General features: G+C 39.6%; 1 protein-coding gene across 2 annotated transcripts; it reads right to left on the reverse strand.

Moving 5' to 3' along the window:
* Positions 1-326: 326 nt before the first annotated feature.
* On the reverse strand, positions 327-12,984 carry cmtr1 (cap methyltransferase 1). 2 transcript variants are annotated; one of them, XM_067571888.1, is made up of 25 exons: positions 12,783-12,984; positions 12,579-12,676; positions 11,315-11,419; positions 8,067-8,215; positions 7,757-7,915; positions 7,473-7,565; positions 7,305-7,376; positions 7,081-7,175; positions 6,722-6,794; positions 6,420-6,618; positions 6,205-6,323; positions 5,938-6,034; positions 5,640-5,772; positions 4,731-4,910; positions 4,583-4,639; positions 4,417-4,474; positions 4,241-4,309; positions 3,760-3,891; positions 3,300-3,425; positions 2,892-2,983; positions 2,670-2,738; positions 2,187-2,234; positions 1,966-2,078; positions 1,728-1,836; positions 327-1,563 (listed from the first exon to the last, which is right to left on the reverse strand). In XM_067571888.1, the coding sequence occupies exons 3-25, from the start codon at positions 11,412-11,414 to the stop codon at positions 1,428-1,430; spliced, it is 2,478 nt and encodes an 825-aa protein (XP_067427989.1). In that variant the 5' UTR covers positions 11,415-11,419; positions 12,579-12,676; positions 12,783-12,984; the 3' UTR covers positions 327-1,427. The 2 variants fall into 2 exon arrangements, with proteins under 2 accessions (XP_067427989.1, XP_067427990.1); XM_067571889.1 differs by lacking the exon at positions 12,579-12,676.
* Positions 12,985-21,861: the final 8,877 nt, after the last annotated feature.

A 21,861-nucleotide genomic window follows, 5' to 3' on the forward strand; every position in this document is an offset into this window, starting at 1 on the left:
AGTAGTATTTTATGTAGTGGTCCTTTAATTTGAGAACAAATGAGCGTTATCATCCAGGATGGATGATAAACTGAGCAGAGTGGGCAGTTGTACCACGACCTCTGACCTCCAAGGGCCACAAAAGTCCCAGATTCACTGTGTGTCAGTTGCTTTATATTGCTAATTTGTTTGGTAATTTGCACATCAACTGGGTATTGCTGTGTAATCCTTTGACTGTGTCTTGTAGAGGGGCTGTGTCTAAATCTACTAAATAAATACCTTTATTATTATTTTGATGTATCATCATCATCATCATCGTCAATTAAATTTCACTGGGCAGTTGAGAGTAATTTCTGGGAAGCACATTTCCCATTTATTATTATTTACATCAGAGATTGATAGACAACTTTACAAGAAAAAATAACTAATTTGCAGTATTTAAGAAACACACAGTCCAGGCAATATGAGGCACAATAACGAAGAGGTGTCGGGGTAGAAACAACCTAAAACTTAACAGGACACCTTCAGAAATCTTTAACTGACACACTCACTCGATGACAGATCAGGTATGAAGAGGAAAAAGCTGCTACATCTGTAACTGATATGTGGAAATGATGTTAAGGATAAGCTACAAGATGATAAATGTGTATTTGTTGTTGTTGTTTTTGGGAGGGTCCAGCTACAGATTTGCAGGAGCAGCAACAAGGAGCTTGTTGTTGTGAGAGACCAGGTAAATAGATCCTTGTTACAACAGCGATGACAGGAGGAGCAGTCGTGCTTAAAGCAGGCGTAGACTGAGGCGAACAGGACTGTGTTGACAGATATAGATGCATAGTTTAGCATTTTGTAGCTTTATCTAGCTTCATTCAGTTTGCAGATGCTTCTCTCTTGTCATCGCTAATGTGACATATATATACACACACACACACACCCACACACACACAAGCATGGCATGTATGGAAACAGTAAAATTCGATCAACAGGGACATGCAATTCAATGTAGAGACAATGGCAGCAGCTTTTGTCTCCATATTGTCCTGTGAGACGACTTCTTTTCATTACAATTCATGGAGCCAAGGGCAGTGGAAAAGGCAGAAAGACAAAGTGGTTTGTCAAGTGTCTGTTGCTTATAAGGAGACCAGCTATCGCTGCTAGAAACAGCTCCAGTTACAACCTGGTTATCTTTACTCTTTAGAAACATAGTATGGAGGGTTTAGAGGGCTTTGAAATGGTTATAAAGCAGTTTATTAACTGATATTCACTGGACAATAAAAGCAGGGATTAAAAAAAAACTAAATTTCAGCTTTTCATAACAAGCTGAAGTCTTTTTTATAATCCCTCAAATATCAAATAATGAACTGCATTATAACGATTTCTAAGGCTGTGTGTCCTCCATAAATTAGTGCATTCTGTGTACAGGTCGAAGCCGTAGCAGAGCTCCGAGCCTTTCATGGTTGGTAATTCTGGTGGATGAAGGACAGCACATCATCTTTGGACAGTTTCTCAGGGTCCATCCGTGTCTGAGAATCATGAACGATGACTCCTTCCACCCAGGCCCAGAATAGACGCTCTGAGTGGCAGACGCTGAGGACGAAGACAAAGAAAGGATACGACTCATTCATGAGATCATCAAGGTTACCATCATTTTCTAATGTACAAAAAAACAAAATCCCCATTATAGAACTGACAATTTCAGATACAAAATTCAATTGGATGATTAAGAAATTCACAGAGAGGATGGTACATACTGGAAGGGGGACGCAGAGTTTGGTGGCATTTCATAGGTGGACTCCTTGGTTGTCTTATTATAGAAGAACTTCATCTTGGAGTTTTTACTGTATGCCATCGTCCACGGCTCTAAGGGATGCATTTAAAGTTGATTAAAACAGCAAAGCAAAATTAATTTGCCATTTTCTGACACTAAGCTGCAGCACACACACACAAAGACACACAGACACACAGACACACACACACAGAGATACAAACCATTGACAGTCTTAATGATGTAGAGGCCTGTCGGAAGGAAGTGTCGGTCATCTCTGCCGGTGTAGGACAGACGCGGGACTCCTCCTGAACTCTTTGTTACCTTCATCTCTAGTCTGGATGAGCGAAAGACGAAAAAAAAAATCAAACAGGAGAAAATCTTGAACGTTTAGAAAATCCCTTCATGTAATAGTTCATGTTGACTATTAATCATCTCGTCATACCTGACAAAGATTTTCTCCATTTCCTCCAACCTGTAGACCTCCTTCACTCTGTTTGGGAAAAGACGGATGTTACATTAAAATACCATGACGATCGTTTTTAACAAGAGTTCCTTCACATTTTTGCTTGGATTTCTATTATTCTTTATCACAGATGCTATACCAGTATTTGTCAGCATCTAGAGTACTGTCAAGAACATGTAGGATTTACGTAATCAGAAAATGCATTAATTGGATTAAGACAAAATCTACCTGCAGCCAAGCTTCATGCTCAAATTCCACAACATTTCGAAACATTTTCTCATGAACCAGTCAAAAGTTAGGACACACTTTCTAATTCAAGTGGATTTGAAAGTGTGTCCAAACTTTTGACTGGTATTGTAGCTCATTTTACTCCTCATACTGTCCAATCCAGTGCTCCTGGTGAGAATAAGACCCCTGCACATAAATGACATTCGACTTGGTCAGATTAATTCACAGTAATACCTGATGGGATTCATGTCTGGTCTGCTGGGTTTGGCCACTGCCTTCACAAACTTCTCAGCCATCTGGATCCTGGACACACAATGGGCCCCATTTACTTAACTATAGTAAATAAATCTAACACTTCCACTGCCTGAACTTATATGTGACATGTGTGATATTAGCAGTTTGGTGAGTATGACGATGGAAAGGTTTGGTGCAGGATTAGAGGTAACATTGTCCTACCGTTGGTTGAAGTGCTGATCTCTTACGTCTGTGCCATTTAGTATTAATGCATCCATGACGTGAACTGCGTTGATTCTACGCTGAGCTTTGCCCTGCGGACCAAACATGTAAAACCACAGATATAAGTGGCAAATACAAGGTCTGTTCAGGTGTATTGTAACAAAATGCAAGTTATTTTTAGCTCTAATTTTTAAAATCATGAAAAAAAGGATGTCTAGAACTTTAAAGACGGCCAAATCATGATACAACAAAAGTTCAACAAAGTTCTTGATGATCACATCTTATGACTAATAATGAGATTATCATTGAAGCAATAACAGAAACAGAGCCAGTGATAAAGAGTTTGAAATACTGGCTCCCATATTTCTTCTATTTTAGCTCTTCAAATTCTCCACTCCCTCCTCTCACCTCGCCCTTCAGCTCTTGGACGATCTCCACGCTTAGAAGTGTATCTCTTGGCAGCTCTAGCTTGAAGCTCTCCAGTTTCCTCCAGCGCACAGGCATTTTCCCATCCCATGTGTATATCTGGGACTTCTATATAAGTCAGTGGATAATGGGGAGAACAGATATGACGATGAAATCGGTGTCAATAGCAGGTTAAAGTGCACAGAAACAGTAAAGCCTCTCTGGCAGTCAGGTTAGCCTCTCTAAGAGTAAACAGAACTCCCCGTCAGCTCTGGATTTTTATCTTTTCCAGAAGAGATAAAAATGGTCTTGTACATAAAATATCCAAAATATCAGGAAAACCTTGAAAAAGATAAACTGTTTCTTATGGATGCAAAAAGAAGTTGATTGTGGGAGTAATGTGGCAAGACAAAAGACAAGTTCAAGACCTACATTTTGGTGCTTTGTGTTTTTTTCCACTCACCCCCAGCGCAAGAAGGAAGATCTGCTCTCCACCTCCCACAATGCACCTGTGGTCCAGGATGTGACGCAACTTATCGATTGTGCTTGAGTTGAGAGGTGTGAGCTTACACTGGAACGACTCCACATCTGAATTCTGAGGTGCAACACATGTAAGGCGAAATAGAAAGACAGACATAGACAAATGTAACATTTAAAACCAACCTACTAATAACAGCGTCTCCCATTACTAGAATTTATTTGGACAGTCCGCCTTAACACTCACAACAAAAGTGCTTCTTTTATTTATTATTTACTTGTTTTAAAATCTGATTTTTTCCAACCACCACAATTAAATTCTCAACATCTAGGAAATACTGTTTAAAGTTTAAAACACAAGTGCACAAAGATGCTTTACTTTCATGATTAATTAATTAAGTGGGGAAAAAACTGACAGCACACATGTATCAGCGGGAGTTTCTTTAATCTCAGATTTATTAACTGACCTTAACCAGTTCGTAGAATTTTGACTTTGGGTCTGAGGAAGCAGGAGTAACTCTGGCTTTGTCTGGGACCTGGAAATAGACATATAATATATTTAGCAGTGGAACTTCATAAACTATTTATATCATTATTATGTTTTCAATTATTTAACTGCATTACTTCTGTATCCCACACTCACCCCCCAGAGCTTGAGACACTCCTTCCTTATGTTGGCTTGTCGCGGCTCTGAAAGGGTCCTAAAGACACCAACAGAGTCACACAGTCAGTTATATACATAAAAACAATCCCTGTTCACTGGGGAATAGTGAAATAGTGGTGAATAGTGTGCAAGACAGGTTACTCACGGATCTACGACAAAAGCATGGATCTTAGCCAAAGCCTTGATCTGGACCGCACAGAGGCTGCAATGAGAGTTAATGTAATCACCGTCAGTCACTGTTTTAAATGCGATAATCAAGGACTTTTTTTTTTTTTAGCATAGTGTGTCTCTACCTCTCATTGGAGTTAACCATATACTGGTAGAAGTCGGTGTCTTCCTTGATGATGCTCATTGGGACCACTTCTGTAATGTCTCTGTCTGTGTTCCTCAGCTGGTTGAGTTTCAGGTTGATTCTGAACATATATTCCCTGACAGCGTCTGAACCGGGCTTTAAACCACGGCACACTATGTACCTGTGTGAGAAAACATTTACAGCTTCACTTATGCAAAAATGTTACGTAATAATTCACTTTTCTTAGTCTCAATCATAAATTGGATTGTTAACAGGAAAGAGTGTCCAGCTTCATCTGATTGAGATGCAGCAGAGTCACTTTTTCTGCTCAAATATCACATCATAAATTCAGTTTTATGATGTTTTTCTGGAGGGAAAAACATGAAAAAAAAATCTGAAGTAATGTCCAACATGGGATCTGATGATGTGTTGGAAACCGAGAGTCAAATGTGCCTCCATGTCATATCATGTAGTGATGTGTCTTACTGAGTTTTCCACTACTGTGTGTTGCTGCCACTTTGTTTCCCAATCAGCACTAAAATATTAAATTTAAATCCAATTACTACTGTAGGCGTGTTCATGATCTATCATCTGTTTTGTCAGCCTTGCTTTGTTTTTAATTGAATGAATATTTTGGCAGATATTCATGCTTGAAAATGTATTTGGGGCTGCCCAAAAGAGTTACTTCACAGCCCCTGATCAGCCACAAAAAAGCTGTTAATGTTAGAGAAGTAGGCAGATTACTTATGTTGCATTATACAGCTTGTAGGTATTATAGTCTAGTGAATCCAACAGAGGAGTGCAGCAATAATGTGACAACATTCAATAACAATTTAATAATGACCAACTTGCACTGAATAAATTACAAAATCCACACAGATTTTTTTTACATATTCATATTCATTCTCACCTCTCAGAGTTGGCTGGCCTGCTGGTGACAGGTTTGAAGAGAGAGATCCTGTCGAAGCAGAGGTAGAGCAGGTAGACCAAACCCACACTGAAGGGGGTGAAGAGGTCAAAAGTCTTACAGACGAAATGGCCACCTGGAGAAGTCAAAGAGACACTATGATTTAGCCTAAACCTAAATATACAGTACATGTATGCAAAAACTGCATGAAAATACTGAATAATTCATTAGTTTGATAGAAACAGCAGGAGCTGGAGTTTCATATATTTCACAGGTATGCAGACTTCATGCACACACATACCTGTCCTGAGTGTAGAGAGGGCCGTGAGGAACTGACAGAGCAGCAGCTGTTTGCTCAGGATCTCCTGGATGTTCTCTTGTCCTTCCACAGAGAAACCCTGACAGTCACAGAAACAGCTGTCAAACCCAAAGTCTCCCAGAAAGCTAAAAAAATCACTTCAACCTGTCACTTCATTTCCTGTTTAATATGGAAATTTAGGATTTTTGCATGTTTTGAGGACGAGCAGTGAATACAAATATACTAAATGCGTGTGCGTAGTAGTCTCACCCCATCTGCCATGAGTAAGTGCAGCCCTCTTCTCTCTGTACTCTCCAGAATAAAGTTTCGGAAAGCGGTCACATTTTCTGGCTTAGTGATGTCACCGTCCCCATCCACCCCTCCCTCACCTGGGACACACAGAGGTTAAAATTTCACTCAATCATTCATCATCTGAAACATAACTTTTTTTTTCCTCCCTCGAGTGTGAGTTTTTGTGAACATACCATAGTATGGCTCAAACAGCTCACTCGGCGCTGCAAAGAAATCCTCCAGTTTGAAGTCACAAGGTCCTTTCAGTGTCATGCCAAAGCCCTTGGCATGCCAGCGTCTTTTCCACAGTATGTACTCTGAAAAGCCTCCAGGCCCTGCACACACGTCACCGAAGTACAGAAGCTCGCCCTCGCGGTCCTTCGTCAGAGATTTCTACATAATGAGAGACGGAGGAGACGTCGCCATCTGTTTATATGGGTCTGTGTGTCCTGGTCCAACGCAAGTTCAAAGCGGCAGTTTGCTTTGACCAACTCACCCCTTGTGAATCCCTTGGGTTGGTGAACATATTGTCGAAACAGTGGTCGATGTTGGCCATTTTCATAGCTGCTCTAAATACAGTGAACACATGATAGAAGTTGTCATTGTCATGGAAACGCTGGCAAGCAACAGACTAACTACACACCTTGTAACTGAAGAAGAAAACCTGTTACTTCACTCTCTATTTCATATTTATTAATAGTATTGTGATATCGTTTTACTTTCACAGAATTAATATCATGTACAAATGACATCTAACAACAATCCACTTCACTGTAACTCAACTTTTTTCAATATGCGCAGATTAAGTAAAATGAAAACCCACAATAATAAATTAGTAATTGTGTAAAGACTGACCTGTTGAGGAAGATTCCTCCTCTGATCGTCTCGTATGGGTTGGAACGTGTCCGTGCTCTCCTCATCTCCTCGCCCTCCAGGTTATCAAATACCGTCTGACCATCGACAGACAAAGTGGTTACACAACTCGGCAATATTACAGTCACGTAATTCAGGTCTATCCAGTGTAGAAGGTACTTAACAGAGCTTTGCACACAGTGAAGTGCTTCGTTACTACCACTCACCTTGCACCTCAGAACGGTGTGCAGGAGGTCTTCAGTGCAAAACTCTGTCTCATCCTCAATCTTAAGTTTTCTCTGTAACAAGTCAAAAACAAGTATATACCATGCGTACGACGTGCAGGGGTGAACAATAAACACAGGATTTATCTATGTATCTAACTCTGTATTTACCGGTCCCAGTGTCATCCAGTCCCTCAGCTCATCCGCATCTGGCATCTCTGTGGTGCATTCTGGGAACCACTCGACCTTCTCTATAGAACTGGGCTGTACAGTGAAAGAGATAGAAGAGAGGCAGACAGAGGGAGAGAACAATGGAGATGAGAAATACAAATCATATAAAAACGTTATCATGATGGATACAGCAGAAAATAGTTCTAATGAGTAATGAACATAATTTAAATTTCAATTATTGACACATAATTCAGAAGAAATGGTCGTTATTATACGCTGCATACCTCTGGTTCATCTCGCCAGTCGACATTGAGCTCTCCCTGGAAGCCCTGCAGTGTGAGGCCAAGACCCCTTCTCCCTCTCTGCGTCGAGGCCTCCACTATTTCCTTGCGTCCCTGGCCAAACTTCCCCAGACCTTCACCCTCACGGAAACCCATCTTGGCCTGAAAGTTGAAGAGGTAACAGAGAACAGAGGAGTTAAAAAAGGAAAGCGAGACATTTTGTATTTCATTTGAACACTTTGCAAAAGAAACCTGTCTAAGATAAAAGTGTCAGCATTAAAAACTGTGTTAGTGAGGGTTTTGGATACATTACCATGAGCTTCTGTGACACACTGTTGTACATTGAGAACTTGGAGGTGTCTGAGGAGGCGTCTGTGTCTTGAGCATCAAAGGATATGGAGGGCATGGAGAATCCTGGTCTGTGATCTTCCTGGTCACTGAGGGAGTCATTTTGGCTCGAGTCTGGACAGGACAAAACCAACAGACACACATTGGTACCATTGATGTAGAAACAGGAACATCAACAAATAAAGAGATGGCACCATCTCGTGCTGGGTTGCAGCCTGTTGCAGTAGCTCCCATTGAGTCTTTTGATTTTTCATCACTTTATCTTCTTGTACGTGTGTGTGTTTTTTCAACTATTTTGTTTCAGTGACTGAGCAGCAATGGCTATTTTTTGTTTTGCAATTTTTCGCATGGTTGTACTGTTACTTTCTACACTATTTGTAACGGCGAGTCATGCAGAGAGAAGTGAAGGAATTGTTTACTAATGCAGCCAGCTGATCCATTGAGTAAACCAGTGCTACTGCTTAGAGAGAGGCCTGAAATCCCAGAGGAGCTGCAGAGGCGACGCTGGGGTTGCAGAGCTGGAACTTAGCGGAGAGAGAAGAAGAGGAAATATAAACCTTCCGTTCCAGCAATCATCATGGGGAATGCAATAAGATGGATGAGCTCAGCACGCTGATCAAGACCCAGAAGGAATACCTTGAGTACAGCATTTTGTGTTTCACGGAGACATGGCTGCACTCACACTTCCTGGACCACACTGCAGCTGTATCTGGCTTCAGGACTCTTAAGGTGGACAGAGATGTTATACGGAGCGGTAACAGGAAGGGAGGAGGGATTGCACTCTATGTGAGTGAAAGGTGGTGCAAACCCGGACATGTTAATGTGAAGGAACATTTCTGTGTTATGTTGTTATTACATTTTAATAAATTCTTTAAATTTGACCATATGGCCATAGTGTGGTACTTTTTTTTTTAAAAGGCAGTTATATCACATTTGATATCATGTAGCCTTTAAAGAAGAATTAGAAAATTTAAATGACAGTTGTCAGGGCATAATCTGAAAAGAAAAAGAAAGAAAGAAAAAGGTGGATTTGGAGAATCATGACACCTCTACTCTTTTGTGTACGGAGTGATGTTGCACTACTCTACCTCATCTGTGTTACTATCTTCAGTTAACTTGACTTGCTAACCTTTAAGAGGACAGTCCTTGGCCCAGTGAAATGTGGTCTGACAAACAGTGCACTTTGATCTGCGACTGTACCTGTCCAGTGGGTTTGTGCCAAGCAATGGAGTCTTCTGTTGATCCTTTTGGGGCCATAACTTGCCCCTCTGCTCCGTTATATATGCAGTTTCTTGGTTAGTTCCCATGCTGAAAGCAGACGTTTTTCCTCCAAATATCCCCTTCAATGCTGATTTCATTAATGAAAAAGTCAGATCTGTACAACCTGTGAGAGCTAACTGTTGATCTTTCGTATCCAAGCATGCAGCATCCAGCAATTTGAAAGCTAACAGCATCGGGAAGATCCATCTTGTACTTCTGCATCTGAGAGTCAAAATCGACTATATAGTCCGTCACAGATACACTTCAGTCTTTCCTAATCCGGTCGAAGCTTGAGTAAACCTCATAGGCTCAGCCTTTTTCTTTCTTGAGAAACAAACTGTCATGTTTCACAAGTAAAGTGTTCATGTTCTCTTTATTCAAATCACCTACTGATATTTCCATCACCATTATGATTATTATCATTATTATACAGTTATTTGTCCAACTGGATATATTGCAACCAATACAAAAATATTAGTACCTGCAACTTAACAAAATCCTCGCCTGACCCTCTGCAGTTTGCATACCAACCTCATCTTGGAGTGGATGATGCCATCATCCACTTGCTGCAGCGAGCTCACTTGCATTTGGATGGAACATGTTGCACTATGAGAACCACATTCATTGATTTCTCCAGTGCATTCAACACCATCCAGCCATTGCTACTGAGGGAGTAGCTGCAAGCGATGAGGGTAGACACGTCCACCATCTCCTAGATTACCAACTACCTGATGACAGGGCAGTGCTCTGTCTGAAATTGTGGAGAGTAGTACAGGAGCTCCACAGGGAATTGTGCTGTCTCCCTTCGTTTTCCCTCAGACTTCCAATACAATTCCAGGTTATGCTATTTGAAGAAGTTCTCTGATGACTCTGCAGTGGTTGGGTGAGTAAGTGATGGGCAGGAGGAGGAGTGCAGAGCACTGGTGGATGAATTTGTGGAGTGGTTCGGAAGAAATCGTCTGCTTCTGATCTTGGCCAAGACATGGGAGATAGTGATCGATTTCAGAAAGAAGAGGACAGCTACACAGCTCCTGTATATTCTGGGAGAGGATGTCGACGTGGTGGAGGATTACAAATACCTGGGCGTCCACATCGACAACAGACTGAACTGGAAGACCAACATCGGGGCTGTATATAAGAAGGTGATGAGCAGACTCTATTTCCTGAGGAAGCTGAGATCCTTCAACATGTGCAGGAAGATGTTGGAAATCTTCCAGCAGTCTGTTGTGTCCAGTGCACTGTACTTCGCTGTAGTCTGCTGAGGGAGCAGCACTGGAGCCGGCAACACCAACAGACTTAATAAAGTAATTAAGAAGGCCAGCTCCATAATTAGCTGCAAACCACACACCTTTGAAGTTGTAATGGAGAGGAGGACACTAAACAAACTGTTATCCATTATGGATAACACACTGGTTCAACTTTGCTGTAACAAGGACCAATACAGGAAATCTTTCCTGCCCAAAGCAATAACTCTCTACAACGCCTCACCTCTGCCCAACAGAGAACTCTCAGCTTTACAGTTTCTGTCTCAACCAAACTCCAAACTCCAAACTCTTTTGCTTCTTCAATAACTTTGCTCATGGTGAATTTGCACATCTTTACACACTTTGCTCACTTGTCTAATGTATATAGTATGTTATCCTGTGTTTATATTTTATTATATGTATAGTGTATTCTAGTATGTTATTTACATTGGGTTTATGTTGTATACTTGTTGTGTTTATTTCTGTATAGATATACATTTCTCTCTTCTAGTATTGATATGTATATTTACTGTCCCATGCAATGCCTGAATAACCTGCTGCTGTAATAGAAGAATTTCCCAATCGATCAATCCATCCATCCATCCATCTAACCCTCAAGACATAAATTATGGCACAAAATAAGCTGACCTAAAATCTTGCAAGACATTGTTTAGCGTGGGAAAATAAATTAAATAAAAACATTATCTACCTTGTCTGGATAATCTTGACTCTTCATCTGAACTGCTGTCATCACGGCGCTTCTTGGCCCCCAGCAGGGCTGCCGACGATGCGTCATTTCTTCTCTTCATTATGGCTGGAACAGAGCAGAGAGGACAGTAAGAATAAAATACTCTGTCAGATGGATCAAGTGCAACAGCTAAGATAAAACCCACAACTGTGACAGGAAATAAGCAACCATGGGTTAAGGTCATTTTAAATAGTAATTTTTAAACGTGATATTGAACAAAGCAGCAAGGTCAACAAAACAACAAATGCAGACTATTCCACACAGCAGGTCTGACAATGATGCAGATGTAGCCAAAAGCACTGCAGCATACTAACTGCTGAAGCTTAAACAATTAGTCAATTAACTGATTAGTGGGGTGATCGAAAATCAAATTTTACCAGAAAGAGAGAACTCTGCATACAGTAAACTGCATCACATTACACTGTACTGGTTATTTATACAGTAAAAATACCAAAACATTTGCTGCAGCCTCACAAATGTGAAGATTTGCTTATTTTTTAAATATCATTATGAAATTAATACTGTTGTTTTTCTTTATCTGTACAATAGAGCAAGTAAGCAGTTTAAAGAAATCACTGTAGGCTGTTGAATTCTGACTTGACAAATCGCTTCACATTTTACATTATGAATGATTAATTATCTTTTAAAAATTGTTAATGATAACTAATAATGAACAAATGTTCTCAGCTTTAAATGTGGCCCAGGGGAAAATTACCAACACACACACATCTAAATGGAGGAAGTATACTCAACGTGTACAAACCGTGTGTATGAAAACAGGAAAAACAAGAAAGACACTACAACAGTGCCATCAATATTACTCAGCTCTGATCTAAAAAATGTTCTTGAAGGTGGAAATAGTGCAAACATACTTTATTCTTTGCTGTTTCATAAGGGATTCAAGTTTGAAGAATTGCAGTAATTCACAACATTAACAAAATATGTATGCTTAGGTGTTAGGTGACAGTAGTGATTTCTGTAGTAGGAAAACACAACACAGCCATCAAAAATGACTTATTATCACTTGGTTATCTTGGACATTGAGCCTCAGTTTGTGCCTCTCATGTTTGAACATTATGTTCATGAGAAGTGCAGACTGGAGCTACTCGACATATGACATGGCTGTACTTTCACAACCCTCGATCCTCCACGTAACCACAACTTGACGATTATAAAGTTACAATCTCAAAACCTGCGAAAACCTGGTCTTAATATGAACCTTTACCTCTTGGTTATGTTGTAGTTAGCAGCAGTCAGACATTAAAATGAGGCAAAGTCGGTCCATACCACTCTCCAAAGATATATTTCTGCAGGATAACTCGGCTAAAGTAAACAGTTTAGTGTCAAGTGGGTGTTTTCTGTGAAACGAAACTGCGCAGCTATCAGCTACCAGCTTTAGCTGTTAGCTTAGCCAGCTAGTTTTTTTTACCAGCTCAGAAGGAAAACTTCACTCCTCTGTGGTGAGACAGCATCGAAAGGACGTTAAATCCATGTGAGCTTCAATATTTCCCAGTTAATTTTTTTGATTTCATGGAAACTTTGGCGGTAAATACGCAGTTTTTTGAAGTTTACATTAGCCCGCGTTGTAATTTACAGCGTCCAGGGGTCCTTCTGTATTGGACGGCACGTATTAATGATGCTCGTGACGTAAGAACTGTCTACAGAAGTGCCTGTGTGTTGTTTTTTTTTTTTTATAAACAAATAATTTCAATTTATTTCACTTGTTTATTTCATTTATTTATTCTATTTATTTATTTGTTTTTAACCATTTTTTATGTAATTTAAAAGCATCTAGGCACGGGCATTGCAAACTAGCTTACGCTATAAATGCTGTAGGCTAGTATGGAGCATAAATTCATGCATTCATTCAAATAAAATAAAATAAGGTAAGATAAGATAAAATAAAATAAAATAAAATAAGATAAAAAAAAACCAAAATAAAATAAAATTAAATTTAATTAAAAAATGAAATAAAATCCATGCTTGGATTATTTTATAATTGTAACTTAAATTATAATGTATAAATGTATATATATAATCTCGATATAAATAATCTCTATATAAAAATCTATTTATACATACATACATACATATATATATATATATATATATATATATATATATATATATGTATATATCCAGGTGAGTATAGTATTAAAAAATCTGTTAAACAATCCTTGATAAGGACCACACTAAAGTAATTATGATAACTTCATACTATTGTCAACGCAGACACTTGAAGTCTTTGTTTTTAATGGAACAATCAAGGGGCTTGTATTTTCTTGTGCCCAAGAATAACATTAGCTTAGATTAATTTGGATAAGACTTGAATTTCATTGTCTTTTGTGCAATTAAGTGATTAGATTTTCTTTTAATCATTCTTGCACTTCTGTAAGATTGGGCTAATCAGCTCATGGCATGTGAGTTAAGGGATCCTGAGCTGTCCATTAAAACAATTACTGGCCTATTTCCAATGGTGCTTGGTACAATGGTTTGTGAAAATATTTGTCTATGCTTACTGTGAGAAATTGAAGCACTCAGGAACATGCACCTTGAGTGAAAGTTATTTTTCCTCTACAGGCTTAATTTATAATCTTCATGGTGTATTTTCAATGTGTGAGTGCTGAACAAGGCAGTGACTGTAGGTTTATTAGGTTTCCAGGAAATGTTGTTCTTTTCGTGATGCGGCTTTAGTCAAACCTGTCAGTGCATCGCATGCCTTCTTTGATGAGTCTGTGAAATCCTTCTTAGAAGAAACAGTGTCAGTTCCCCGTTTCCGTGACACCCAAGAGATAACCCAAGGAAGCAGCCAAGCTCTGCTTCCTGACAATAATTCTTACAATACCCTGCAATACAAAAACAAACAACTTTATTAATCCCACAATTATTAGACAAATTTCCAATTATTGTATTGCACTTTTACAATCTGCATTAGAGGGCAGGATTGGTTTGAACAGGATGCTGGAGAGGTTATGTGTTTTCAATTAGAACACAAAGTCTTACAGCTTGTGTTCACAGAGTGTGTTTCTGGCTTCACCCTTTCATAAAGTACATTTGACTTACTTGCAGTACTTGCAGATATTGTACACAGTAGTTATGCTACGGTGTAGTAGTTATATCATGTGTTATTTGTATTGTATCTTCTGGTTAGACAAACAATAAATCAAGTAGTGCAGAGTTTTAAAAAAAATACAAACACAAGATCAGGTTAATTGAATGCACATACATAAAAATGTGTGTGTTAATGTGTTTCTGTGTCCAGCCATGTCAGAGGGACTTCTCTGGGAGGTTTTCCTGCCTTTCAACCAGTCCATGCTGGGAGAGACTTCAGCACACTCATGAACCTGAACAGGTAAAGGTATAGAAAACGGATGGATGAACCATAACTGATATAAGATATGAGAATATATATTTTTGCTTTTCTTATGCCTATAGACACCTGTGCCAGAACCCTCCGTACCATTGATACAATGCAGTTTGCCTTTTTAATTGTCCCTAATTGTCAGCCTGACTCTCTGTGACCTCGACAGACGTCATTACACTGTTTCTTTGTCATCCGTTGATGGGGTTATGTGTTTATTTCCCACATAATTGGTGGCCAGTGAACTTAGAACATCTCTCACAGGTATATTAATCTACCACAACTCCAGTGGCTCTGCTAATCCTCGGCTGACACAAATGGCACCTACACACGAACACAGGCCAACACCACGTGACCAGCTTATGCAATGAAGCCACGGCTTTATATACTTCCTATAGGGACTGGACTGTCTCTAGGGAGATCATCAAAGTGCAGGTGTGTGTCTGAGTATCTGAGTGAGGGAGTGACAAGTTTGTGTGTGTGTGTGTGTGTCTTTGGACACAGGAGAGATCTGCTGCTGCTGCTACATTCATTCTAGTGGAGGAGACCGAGGCCAGAGAGACACGGAGGGTGAGAAAGCAAAGGGACTCACAGCGATAAAGTTGCCTAGCAGAAAGTCCTGAGGGCTGGTTGCAGAGGAGGTTTTTGTGGTCTCAGCTGTGAAGCACTGGAGAAAACAACAATGTTTTTTCGCATCCCTCGACTGACCCCTGGATATATTAGATACCTCCAGGTGCGTAAGATGCTTTAGGGTGATTTTCTTCTTTAGATAGATTAATGATTAGTTTTAGACATCAAGGGACATCTGCAGTGGTGCAACAGTGGAGCAAATTCCATTAGAGCCTCTAATAACAAACAACTGTTGAGATCTACAGCCCATGCCCTTTTTCCCCCTGTTTATACTGCTTCAGCGAACAGTTGGTGTTTTATTACTGTAAAACAGAACCTCAAGGGTAGATTTTACATATTATGCCTTTGGATGTGTTAAATGTATGAGTTAAACCTTCTTATGCATACCCAAAGAAAATGTCAACTTAAGCAGATATTAGATTTGCCTTGAATTGTGTCATTTTTCTGCTCTGAAAGCTCATTGCAAACCAATGCCATTGACTCAGCACTGGGCACAAAGTGCCCATTTGTGTGTGTTTGTGTCATGTCAGGATTTAGAATAGAGGATTACAGCAGCCTGTTTTTGAATGGATTTGAATCAGAGATGCCTTAGCTCCCCAGGGTCAGGTAAATGCCCTCTAATTGGATCTCCAGAGGAATAGCACGAGATCCATGTTCCCAGTCATCCTGGTGGGTATTTCAGAAGCCTGCAGCTGCATTTAGACACCTATGGCTTGTGTTTGTTATTTAAAAATGGGCAGCGTCAATCCTCATTATTTGTGTCTCAGCTCATCAGTATTCACGTTAGATAATACTTACTGGTACATATAATAGGTCAGGATCTATGTCATTTGTATAAACAAAACTCAAATGGTAAAACCTTTTGTGCGCTTTTATGAGTCACAAATGAACATTTTGTTGTTTTCTGTGAACTGTCAACGTTTCATGAGCTGCGAAAAACAGCCCTGTTTACAGCTTTGTGGCAATGCATTTTTCAGATAATCCATTGGGGTTTTTTTTTATTTAGCCTTAGAAGTATGAGAGGTTTGTCAGTACAATTATTCCTTCGGTTTATCTGAAAAATTCAAAGTCACCAAATTTGGAGACACATGGGTTTCATTGTTCAGCAAGTAACAAACAATGACAGTGATTATCTAAGAGAATAACTAAATATATATGGGACTTTAAGACATGTCTTGGACTGGGTCAAAATTTTGAGATGTCCATTCTCTACAAACCTGCAGAGGACTGACACAAGAAATAACTGTATGGGTTGGTGAATACATACTGAAACTTATGAAAATGGAGATTCTATTGCAGCTCTTCCCTTATGGTACGACCATCGCTGCAATGAGACAGGTGTGTGATTAGGATCACCTCTTTAAGGACTCTACCATGGCCAGAGCCAGGAGGAACATTGCTGACACACTGTCATTGTCATCATTGTCCCTGGTGATGATTGTGCCTGGTGGTGGTGGTGGTAGTGGTAGTTGTCGCAGCTACGAGGGTTGTGACCCCTGCTCTCTCTTTCAGACTCAGGCAGCCCAGACTGTGCTGCAGAGCCGGGAGGGTCCTGTGATGCAGCGCATGGCCATCCTGATGGGTCTCATGGGCGTCGGCATGTCCGGCTACAGCTCCCGTCAACTCACCATGCACTACAAACCATCGAGTCACCTCTTTAGATGAGATGGACGGAGGACGTGGAGCACATGCACACACACAAACACACACACACACACACACACATTGAACAACAACATCAAAAAACGAACAAAATTGAGAGAAGCAATGCTACCAGGTTCTTTGTTTCTGTTGTTTTTCTCTGTGCATCCCAATCATTAATCCCTTCTGTGTGGTTCAAGTTTAATCTCACCCTTGTTCTGGATTTCATTATGATTTTGTTGTGTTTGAGTTAAGATTGTTGCCTTAAGGCTCTGCTTGTGCAGTAAAAGTAGTCTCCCCATTTTAAAACCACCTCTCCTTTTAAGCACATCACAGGTTTTTTTCCTCCACTGGATTGAGTGTGACTGACAAGCAGAGAAACAGAAAGGCAGCTTTTGATGTTTCTGCTGAACTTGGTTGACATTGCACTTGAACCGTTGTCCCTCCCCACGATCCCGTGCCTTACCATGGGAGTATTCAGTCAGAGCTGACCTTCAAAATTTGATTCACAGGTTAAATCATAAGAACAAATTTATTAAAGCATTAAACTAAAGTTATTTTTTAAGACCCAGCTGAGCTGAGGCTCAAGAAATCTCTTCCAAAATCCTCAATCTTTTAATCATTATTACTTTCCCTCTGGCATTTTGGCAATTTCCATGTTGTAACATAGAGCTCCCAGGTCCCTCCTCTTTGGGAGGACAGCCAGTGGCGTGACCTGTTTATTCTTTTTGTATTTTATTTGGTAAGATTGCACAAGAGAGAAATGGAGAGAGACATCACATCAGAAGCATCTTCAAGTCAGTGAATCAAGACATTGTGTTTCCTGTTTTGATTCCTGATTCTGGACTTAAGAGTATGAGTTCTTGACCTCCTGATATCTCTTTCCAGTATAACAAAAGACTGAATTACTCTTAACCTGTTTGGCTGCACTACTGACAATGCACAGAGAAAATATTCAGACAGAAAGATAAAAAATGACGTTTGATATGTAAACACTGCTTCTTTGCACTTATTTTGTGTATATATCCTGTACATAATCGTGTACATATCACTTTGATGCTGAATGAGATTAGTAGCATATGTCATTGGGTGCTACCAGCCTGTGTTTTGAGCTGGACTGGGAGACATTTAGCTGGATTGACACTAAGCATTGCTGAGTTGTTGTCAGGCAGAGGAGCCAGGACAACCACCCTGGAGACCACCTGAACCAACATGTGAATCCACCCAGATCTCACCCAGTTGCACACCGATGTTGGACAAGATTGATGTAGATGCATGACCACTAAGGTCTCTTAACATAGATAGATTTTTCCCCCTGTATTTTTCTCTGTATCAATGCTTTGTAATGTAAAAAAAAACTTTGACAGCGTATGAATGTATCACCGACAAGGAATGAAAATTAGCAGTTAAACTGTGACGGTGACTGTGTTATAATCTCCTAGCTCAAGCAAAGAGAGGTTTTGACCATAGTTTGAATGTATAAGAAAAGATTAGCATGTAAACAGGTCACAGTGCGAGTGCAGTGATACCGTGACCCCTGACACAGATCCTATTACGATATATGTCTTTTTTAGACCAGCTTATACTTACGTATGAGAGGTGTCACTAATCCTGAAATGGAGACACAGATGAGTTTGACAGAGCAAGAAGCGTGGTTATTTATGTCACTGAAACATGCAAGAAGGGGGTTCAGGTAGTATGACACTGACAATGGAAGGGTGATTTTGAATCATATACTTGCTGTGTAACCAGTTTTACTGTGATTTAATTGCAGGTAAATCTGATCTCACAAAAGACACAGGGGTGCTTTCGCTGTATATATATGCACTTAAGTTTATGAGTGTTATATATGTTGTGATTTTGCATTTTGTATAGTTAGTTAAATTCTGTTATGGTGTGATTCTTTAGGTTTGCCTTAGTGATCTGAAGCATTCTAAATGCATTACAAAGCACCTTTGAACCTTATGATTTAAATGTTCTGCAAGCATCATTAAATCAGTGGGAACTTCAGACAAGGTTTGGTTTGTGTCTTCTTTGATTTACTGAAAAAAATACTGTGAGTGTGTTCCATGATAAAAAGAAGAAATACTCTCTTCATGCACTAGATGTCAGCATAGATTTTCTGCCATTTCTCACACTGCAGCAACAAGTCTCCATTGACAGGGTGTGCAAACGGGCAGGTTGTGCAGTGTGTGACCAGTGAAAATGACCCTGCCGACCCCTACACAAGCAGTGGCATTTGGTCAGCAAACCAAATATTTTAAGGAATGAGTGGTATTTTTTTATTCCTATTCCAGCAAAACAATTTTAAGAGTCAACATTGCTTTCAGAAATGCCCCAACATATGTTGCTTGAATCACTTGTAAACAGGTTTTGTAGACTGTTTACTTGAAAGTACAGTTTTTCAAAATGACTGACTTAGCTCAGGTAAGTTGATTTGTTTTGTGTTTGCTAGTTAGTTAGCTGCTAGAAAGTCATGGTCAAGGCTGAGACACAGAGATCTGACCCAGTTGTAGCTCTAAGCTGCTTTGGGAACAAGTCCAAATCTTTCCCAGTAGGAGCCAGTCGGGGTTACAGTTGTGCCACTGTGGATTTAATGGGAGCTTAGAGTTGAGCTTTATGGAGAAAATGTCTGGAAATAAACAGAGAGCCCCTAACACCTTACTGTAGAGTGATTAGCATGAGGTTTGACCAGTGGACGCTTATAAACACACATATACAGCAGTGTGGTTGTCAGAATAACACACCTGTGCGTTTGGGTTGTTTTTAAATCAGGTTTCCTGAGGGAAGAGGGGAGTCAGGGTCAGACAGACACAACTTCTACTCTCCCTCACTCTCTCCAAGTTCACACACACACACACACATACAGAGGTCCATTGTGTGTCTGTTTCAGTGCCTTCTCCTCAGGAGGCTCTTGTTACCGTCTCTTACAGCCAACAACAAAGAGCTGAATGTCTTTGCTACCAGAGAGATGGGTGAGAAGGAGCGAGGGACATATCCACAAGGTCTTTTACATATTTTTAAGCTCAATCCCACGAGTGTGTATGTGTGTGTGTATGCTTGTGCGTGTTCATGTAGCGTATGTGTCCCCGGAGGAGGTTTTAACATCACATCTCCTAATCTTACACCACCATACCTGTATCCAGTGAGAGCAGATACCAGGAGTAGCCTGATATTCTGTAGGTATGTATGATGTACAGCTGCACCTGTGTTCAGCTCTGCCTCGGGTGCATCAGTTTAGAAACATTATTCTACAAGTGCAAGAAAAAAATGGTAATAGTAAGGACACCGACTTTTTTAGGATCACATGACAGGCTGAGAGTGCAAATATATATTTAACAATGTGTCAAAACAACAAAGACAGGATGCATTTCAGCCTCTTACACTATCTTCTGTAGACAGTCTCACATTGTGTAAAGTAAAGGAAATGACTATAGGTTTACTATGTGTATCTGGGTGATAAACCAGCTGCAGTTCATGCTGTTCTTAAAATGGAAAAGCAAATATTGTTCTCATGTGTCAATGAGTACTTCCATAATGGCACTAGAAGCCCATGTTCAAGCCACAATATTTACATCATTGTGCAAGACACTGAAGCCTGATAAGATCCATAGTGGCTCTTCTGTTCCCGATCCTGACTTATGACCTCAAGCAGATAGAGATCTTCTCTCAGGGGGGGTCATACAATACGTCATATCTAGGACTGCCACTATAAGTTATTTTCATTATTGTTTAATCTACCGATTATATACTTGAATAATATTTTTGTCTATAAAAATAATGAAAAATCCCCATTATAATTTTTTAGAGCATGAGGTGATGTCTTTAAATGTCTTGCTTAGTCGGATCATCAGTCCAGAACCCAAAGATATTAAGTTTACTGTCATCAATAACACATAAAAGGTTCAAAGAAGAGCTACAACCAGCAAATGTTTGGCATTTTTCCTGAAAAAATGTATATATGTTATTTGATTATCAAACTTGACGATTAATTTTCTATCGATTTACTAATTGATTGATCGACTAATCGTTGCAGTTCTAATTATATCAAGTCACTTTTGAGAGCTGTACATTTTTTAGCAAAATGTATGCTGATTTCTGAGTTTATAATAAAATCCGTAAAATAAATAAATGGATAAAATTGATATAAAGCTGAATATTGATGGGAATTACAGAAATACAGAGTAATCTTACAGTTGTAATTTAAATTTTCCCTGAATCCCTTTTGCTCATAAGGTAATTTATGAGAAAGATTTTTGAAAAAAATATTATTACTTTTAAAAATAAAGACAGGATGTCCACTTCAGATCATCATGTAAGAATTAGTTGGAAGGGAGTATTCATATTGAACTGGTTACAATCAGGATGTGTGACCAGTGAACACATGTAACAAAGTAGATGATACTCAGAGAAATCTTCAAAAAGCACCTGTTGACACTCTTGTAAAGACATGGATATTAAACATTTATTTTTCATTAAACCATGTCACTTTATCTTAGATATGTTTTTGATCATTCTCATTACTGTATCCACTTTGTGGGTCTACTTTTTGTTAATTTATGGTTATTGTTTTGTCCGGAGCTCTTGGAAAATGTATTTTTAATCTTCTTTACTGCTTCATTTATTTCGCAAAGACAAGAGGAAATATAGACAAGGCAACATTTCTCTTGTATTCACACAAACACACTCGTGCAAACCTGCTCTGACATGATAAAGCACAAGTCCTTTTTTTAGCCTGCTGGATTTGTTTGTTAGGTTTGTGCGGTTGCTTGCGTGTGTGTGTCTGTCCTCAGTGACGCAGCACATTCTCGCTCCCTTTAAATGGCTCCTCTTAAACAGCGGAAGAGCTTAGCCTTGCTTTAAACATGTTCTCTAC

Source organism: Thunnus thynnus, chromosome 18 (assembly GCF_963924715.1).
Source record: "Thunnus thynnus chromosome 18, fThuThy2.1, whole genome shotgun sequence".
Taxonomy (NCBI): Eukaryota; Metazoa; Chordata; class Actinopteri; order Scombriformes; family Scombridae; genus Thunnus; species Thunnus thynnus.

Coding starts and splice junctions, on each gene's coding strand:
- cmtr1 (XM_067571889.1), bottom strand. CDS start 11,414: ATGAAGAGAAGAAATGACGCATCGTCGGCAGCCCTGCTGGGGGCCAAG. Junction 6,619..6,721: donor ACCCAAGGGATTCACAAGGG/GTGAGTTGGTCA, acceptor CTCATTATGTAG/AAATCTCTGACGAAGGACCG. Junction 6,324..6,419: donor GCTGTTTGAGCCATACTATG/GTATGTTCACAA, acceptor TGTGTGTCCCAG/GTGAGGGAGGGGTGGATGGG.